We start from the raw sequence: 7,541 nt of genomic DNA on the forward strand, positions 1-7,541 counted from the left end.
ATGAACAATTTAAATTATTATTATTGTTATTTATGTATAATCTAAATGTTTATGTTATGTCCCGGGTTCAGTATTTGTGTATGGACGTCATATGTGCGCGACATCCCATTCTGTGAGGCCCGGTGTGCGCGAGCATTGCAACCATGTATGTTGAATAACTTATAAGCGGCTCTAAAATGTGCAAACACTGTCTAGAAAAAAAATAACAACTATAATCAGACCGTCTACCTCGTCACAAAGTGAGTATACAAAACAGATGCATGCACACAGTGGATAACAAAGCTCTTTGGTAACATAAGCTTCAGCTACCTGTCAAAATTCAGCAGTTATGTTGCAAGGACGTCTTTGCACGGGCGACTTAGAGTACCTTGATAAGATGTGATAAATCGTATGGGGACGACTTCTGTCTGATTCCGACCATCATCTGGCGTTATCTCCTTTTTTGTTTTCAGATATCCCATGTAAAAATGCTGGGTGTTCGTGTCGCTGCAGGGATAAGAATTGTCTGCCCAAAGTCACTCGTCAGAAACGCAAGCGGCCCTACTCTACTCACCTGCTACCATACACCACAACAAAACAGGAGCGGACCTTACATCCCACCACCTGGACGTATCTCGTTCTCCTCATTGACTGTACATGTTAGACATGCTTCGAGCATCACTGGTAGCGACGATGCTGGTTCTCCTGGATGGTACGCGAGTATCGCGGACTCGAACCTTGTTCACCTGACGGAACAGCTGTTGATCAGTAGCCAGGGGGGTACTGCACTTCCCTGGTGGGCCAGTATCATGTGCACCACGCTGGCTCTTCGGACTGTCATTACACTCCCGCTAGGAGCCTATCAGATGATCGTCATTGGAAAGGTTCGTCCTCGTCGTGTCCCGAGCATGTTTCAGAACATGTTACTGAATATAGTTCATCTCATTAGCTCTTATTTAGGGACATGAAGCTCCAACTCAAGTCGAATCGATGTCTTTGCAATGGAAACTAAATGCTATGTGTATTTTGTCAACATTGTCTTCCGTAGCTTTGGTATTGATTTTAGACTCCTTCACTTATTTTTTGTGATCACGGTCAGCAGGGTGGATTGGGACTCTCCTTATGGGAGCATTTTCTATTATCACCAACAGGGGGAGGAATTGGTCCACTTTTCTGCTCTTTGCCAAATATTGAAATGTTGGTAACTTTACGAGGAATGGTTTTAATAACTATACTTAATAGTTCTAAGTTAGGGCAGTTTCAATAATGAGTATAAGAACAAACTGCGAATGGCACAGAAAATCTTTGAACATGTTACCCTAATGACGAGAGAACAATGAGTATCGATATTTCAACAAATGTTGAAAATCCTCTCCCTCCCTAAAGATTTCAAACCCGTGGCCTAACAACAAGCCATGATCATGCATAAGACCATACAAAAAAATCCTTGCTTCTCTGGCACACTCTGTGAAACAATGTCAGGCATCTAGTCTGTTGACAAACCTCACATAGGATTACTCCCTCGCAAATCCTGTTTGATTTCCCATCCCATTCCCATCCAACTGGATGTTCTTACTGTCTCCGGCTGCCAACTAGTGTGTTAGTGCAACCCACGCTTCTCCTATGGTCCCCTCGCTATTCCAAGGCCTCTGTCCTCATATTAGTACACAAAAAACACACCAAACAACGTTCATGATGCCGTCTCTTGGTTTCGGACAAAATTTAAACACACAAAAATAGAAACATACATTACTTATGAGTATAAGATAGAAATCAATGAAAAATCATACATAACAGTATGGTAGACCCACGAAGGGCCATGAGATGTGAGACCCAAATCTTTTTATTTATTTGTATTTTTGTGAAGTTGCCTCACTTAGTCCCAGTGGTCCCGGTAATTCTGACCCCTGTTTCTAGCCAGGTTGAGGCGCTACAGTCCGAGATAGCGGTGCTTGCCAAGAGACTTCGCTACGAGGTGTCCGTCCGAGCCCAGGAGTGTGGCTGGAAGGAGCGTCACTGCCGGTGAGCCCTACGGCCGACCATGACCCCGACCAGGACCAGCGGTTCTCAGCTGAGCTGATGTTGTCATCTGTGGGATCATCTTTCCTTTAGGCATGGCCTATGTGTAGGAAAAACAAATATGATTCGTACTGATCTCCAGTCAGTAACAAATCATATTTCTTTTAAATAATAATCCCAATAATCATCCCAATTTTTTTTAAACACACTCTGTGATATGCAATCGCGTTGTATATTACATCGAAATGTCGGTTTGAATTACATTAATCATTCAACCCTAGATGGGATTCAGAATCAGTTTTCCCTAACAGTCCCAGATGTAGTAGGGGAAGTGTGACTTACAACATGTATAACACAAAATACGCTAAGGCAACCCAAATTGAAGGGAAATATGCATTTGTCAAATTTACATGAATCATAGCCAAATGTACATGAATCATAGCCATAATGTTAGAGAAAAGCATTAAAGTAAAGATTGGTCCATGGGCAAATATAACCCTACCAAAATGAAATTGTAATGAATGCTAAATGAATGGAGTGAACTGGTATATTAACTTTTAATAATTGATTGTTCTTCAGAGATTGCTCTGTGAAATAAGCCGTTAGAGTACCCCCTAGTTACTATTGGGTAAAGAGTGGGGTTAAATTAAGCCTGGATACAAATACACAAAGCCCAACACTTAATTTTTCAGATTCTGACCTCTGAAAGATGGTTTCCCCTCTGGAGAAAAACCTCCCCATGGGCCAAGGTCATGTTTTCCATAAAGAAGTCACTGCTCATTGGCTTGCGTTCTTTCTTCGTCAATCTGTGGCCTAATCAGAATTTCCCACAGGAGCTCATTTTAGTTTGAGGTCAACCTCGAAAGGCTGACTATTTGATCTTTTATTTTGCAATGGCCTTTAACCTGTTGTTGTGTTCTGCCAGCTATCAGTTCAAGAAGAACCTGCATCGCATCGTGTCTGAGCTGTACATCAGGGACAACTGCCACCCCTTCAAGGCTAGCCTGCTGGTGTGGGTGCAGTTGCCCATGTGGGTCAGTCTCTCCCTGGCCCTTCGCAACCTCAGCATGGCCTCTTCCCCAGCTGGATCTGGTGAGTAGGGGTGGGGTTGTACAGGGATTGTGCTGGAGAGTTTATTTTAACCTCTTAAACTTGAGGTTCCCCAGATTTGGGAAGACCGTGATCACTCTCACATGAAAAGGCATACAACACTGCCCTTATTATGTAGAAATAGTCATATTAAATTAAACATGAGGAACTCCGCTACAAGCACATATAAGTCATCTTTACACACGCCAAACACAACTCAAACACCAAGCATATTAATTGGACAAATTAGACAATTAAAAATAGGCTGGAGCTTAAGAGGTAAAAAGTTTTACCACTGGGTATGCTTCTGATAGTCCACTAAAAGCCATTTCAAAACCGATCCAGTGGACCCACCAGTTATTGGCACAGTATGATAGGGATGTGGTCAGAGAGTAGCTGGAGATCTATTCTACATACTTCTGGGTTGACTCTCCCACTTAACTATTCAGCAGTTTATTTTTGTGAAAAGGTGATGTGAAAACATGAAACACAAAGTGTTTCAAGTGTGTCAATCAATCCAAGCGATACAAGATAGACAAGCTTAGACAGATGTTTGTTGACATCATTCTAAACCACAGTAGATCGATTCAACCTTTTAGATGGCAGGCAACACATGTGTAATGTAGTATTAACTCACACTTTCACACTTACTCACACACTACACATTACAGTCAATTAAACAGTGTGACTAATACCTGTCATTGGTAAGATGCAATTTTAACAACCAAATATTTTAAGAACTCGGTATTTAAAAAATGTGTGTACCGTATTTTCCGCACTATAAGGCGTACTTAAAAGCCTTTAATTTTCTCAAAAAACGACAGTGCGCCTTATAATCCGGAGCGCCTTATATATGGCGAACACGCAAACACTCCACACGGAGCCGAAACGGGTGAAAACGATCCGATTTCGATTTATGCGGTTCAGGCATATCTCCGTAAAGTCATTTGGAAACCGCATCGAGCTGTAGAAACGCTGTAGTAAATATTCAAGGCGCTGGTTCTCCACAGAAAAAAGTGGAGCGCATCAAGCCTGCGCGCTGTATACAAACATTCAGTCACAACTGGAGATTCAACCTTTTAAATTGAGCAGAAATACTTTTTAATGTACAGTTAGTAATTACATTTATCAAGGGGCTTTATTTAATGCTACAAAAATAATACAAATAAAATAATAAATAAAAAATTCAACGCAACTCAGACGTCCCCCAGCTAGTGGGGGGCTAATGCCATAATCGTTTGTGTTTCAGGCGTCCACACGAATCCTAACACGAAACCGCATAGGTCCAGATAGATTTGAAACCACCTCCGAGGGTGGTTTCATAAATGTGGAGTTTCGGGCACCGGATTCGCCGGCTCCGTCTGGACGGTCGGCCGAAACGAAGACTTATGCGCTTTCACCAAAAAATCGGCTTTGTGGGGACGGGGCCTTAGAAGGCGAACACATTCACCAAGTCGGGGAGACAGCGCCGGGCGACTTACGCCACTATTTGACAATGGATCGTGGATGCCTGTGCTGCATCTACACTTAAACAGAGTACAGACATATGATTTTTACCAGCAGTTTTGTTAATCAGTCTCAACTGTGGTCCGAGCTTTCACTAAGGCAGGAATAATCACTGAACTGCCAGGCAACAGTAGCGACACTGACTCGTATAATGACTAGAGGGAGCCGGGCATGTTGGATGCCGTACTCGCCCAACTGTTCAATTCGGACACTGAAGAAGAAGAATTCGAGGGATTCGTGGACGGGGAATGAACTGAAAAAGTGAGCTTTACGTGTTATACGTAACTGAACAATGTTGAGTTATGCACTAACGTTTGAATTAGCGGTATCAGACTGTGTTTCTTTTACGTGTTTACAACTGAACAAGGCTGGGAGATATTGTTAATATGCACATTAACGTTTGAACATCGTTACCATGGGAGTGAACGGAGTTGTCAGAACGCTTAATAAAGTTTAACTTTATCTGACTGTTTTGTTGACATTCCCTTTAGCACAGCTCGGTCTAGTCGATACATAACGCAACCCCAGTCAAACGTTTGACTGCAGTATCTTCTATTCTATGCGCTTTATAATCCGGTGCGCCTTATAGAGCGGAAAATACGGTACTGTTGGTTTATAAATGTAATTATCAATGCTTATTTAATGTTTCTCTGTGTATTCCAGCGCTGCAGACTGAGCTGTCAACAGGCGGCACTCTGTGGTTCTCTGACCTGACCCTTCCAGACCACACTTGGGTCCTCCCTATCTCCCTTGGACTCATTAACTTGCTCATTATAGAGGTCAGTATTTACTATTTTATATGCTATATGTATTTATTGTTGTTGTGTACATTTTGGGTATTTTAGATCTAGATTACAAGAGGGTGAGTGAGACAGGTTGAAGACGGTTGCTCTGGTTGGCCCAAGTCAGGTCACGCGGCACAAAATATAGCCCAGCAGAAGTTGTGTTTGAACTTGCGCTTACTCATGGATGACCATGTTTAGTTTCTACCGTACATGTCCATCTTTTATTACTGTATGCAGACCAGACTTTTTGAGTCCTACCGTTTGGCCTGGATGTTCCTCCGCTACACCTAGCCTTCCTAAAAGGGTTTCTCTGTTACCTGTGACCTGACCATTCACTCACTCATCACTCTGGCATATGAATTCCCCTCAGGGATTCTGGTTCACCGGTCTGTCTCTCGGCCTGATTGACTGACTGTCTCTCTCCTTTTGTGTCAATCTTCCTGTTTGTTTCTCTCTCTCCCCTGTATGTCTGTCTTTCTTTCCATCTGTCTCTCTCCTGGTATCTCTGTCTGTCTGCCTGTCTGTCTATTTCTCTCTGATCTGTCTGGCTGTCTTCTGGTCTGTCTCTCTCTCCTGACTCTCTCTCTCTCGTCTGTCCGTCTGTCTCTCTCCTGCCTGTCTGTTTCCCTGTCCGTCTGTCTCTGTCTCCCAATGTGTGTCTCAGATCTTTGCAGTGCAGAGACTGCAGGTGTCTTCCCTACAGCGGTACATGACCCACTTCCTGCGAGGTGTGTCCGTTCTGATGGTCCCCATCGCGGCCACCGTCCCTTCGGTGAGCCGCTTACACCCCTTGTATCTGGTTTCTAGTGTGTTTATCTCTACAAAATCATAAAAAAGATACACACAGGATGTGCATGATTGAACATGTGTATACTTATTTTCCGGGAACAAAACCTGTATGAATAACTGCAGTTTCATTCAGGGTGATGTTCAATTTGTGTACTTGTACGCACACACACATCGATACACACACACCGACACGCACATACACTCTCGGACAGCTTGATTGTTCTCATCGTGCCTCTGCATGCCCCTTATCTATCATCAATTGGTGCACTTGTTTCTGCGTGAAGAAAAACATGGAGAAAGTACATAGTGGTTTTCTGACGAGAAACCTTACATTTAGTCATAATATTGTGATATGACACTAAACCAAAATACAATGGTACCACAAATAGCTGTGTGTGTGTGTGTGTGTGTGTGTGTGTGTGTGTGTGTGTGTGTGTGTGTGTGTGTGTGTGTGTGTGTGTGTGTGTGTGTGTGTGTGTGTGTGTGTGTGTGTGTGTGTGTGTGTGTGTGTGTGTGTGTGTGCACAAACACATACATGCTGGTGTTTTGGTGAATTACAAAATGCATGAAAACTTCTTCACCTTAATGCAGTGTGCACACGTGCCAAAACATGTCTACTTACTTTCTATACTCCTGCATTCTTGCTGAGCGATTTGGACATGCTTTCTCACTGCGGGTACTGGGTAGATATGTGTATGTGATTGATGCCAACAGTGAGTGAGTCTGCACACGCACACCTGATGTTTTGTCCGCCTTTTGAAATGTGTCTTATCAGCATCTTTGAGGAGCATCATGTTATGTCTCTCTTTCACTCACTGTCTCTCCGTCTGTGTCTTGCTTTGATGTTTCTGTTTCAGAATAGGAACGCTTTCCTTACTAGGACCTCATACAGGCTTTGGTAATCGTCTCTCTAACGTGCTCTCCTCGTTTTGTTACCATCCTATCACTCTCTAGTCCCTGGCTCTTTACTGGCTGAGCTCCAGCCTGGTGGGTCTGGGACACAACCTGCTGCTGCGCTCCCCACGCTTCCGCATGGCCTGCCACATCCCCCCGCTAAGGTCCGACTCCCAAACCCCTTACCGGGACCTGGCCTCCGCCCTCAGGAAAAAGTACCTCCCATGAAGTGTGTGTGTGTCTGTGTGTGTGTGTGTGTGTGTGTGTTTTATGTGACATAATGTGTTAAGTTTAGCCAAACTTGTTTCTGAATGGCACATGTTTGGCCACACTTCGGAACAATCAAATCAAATAAACCTTTTGTGCTCTGATGTAAAATACGTCACCCATGATTTTGTGTTTATTGTATGCATAAGATGCCTTTTTGTAACTGGGAATTTGCAAAAGTAACTAAAAAAGTTGTTGATGGGTTAGTTCGTT

At 43.3% G+C, this 7,541-nt stretch overlaps 1 protein-coding gene across 1 annotated transcript; it reads left to right on the forward strand.

Annotated features, from left to right (window-relative positions):
* The first annotated feature begins 60 nt into the window (after positions 1-60).
* LOC130390319 (cytochrome c oxidase assembly protein COX18, mitochondrial) lies at positions 61-7,538 on the forward strand. Its single transcript, XM_056600185.1, has 7 exons — positions 61-239; positions 453-863; positions 1,901-2,001; positions 2,924-3,090; positions 5,257-5,372; positions 6,043-6,150; positions 7,122-7,538. Exons 2-7 carry the CDS (start codon positions 468-470, stop codon positions 7,287-7,289), a joined length of 1,056 nt encoding a protein of 351 aa, XP_056456160.1. The 5' UTR covers positions 61-239; positions 453-467; the 3' UTR covers positions 7,290-7,538.
* Positions 7,539-7,541: the final 3 nt, after the last annotated feature.

The sequence above is a fragment of the Gadus chalcogrammus genome, chromosome 10 (genome assembly GCF_026213295.1).
Source record: "Gadus chalcogrammus isolate NIFS_2021 chromosome 10, NIFS_Gcha_1.0, whole genome shotgun sequence".
Lineage (NCBI taxonomy): Eukaryota > Metazoa > Chordata > Actinopteri > Gadiformes > Gadidae > Gadus > Gadus chalcogrammus.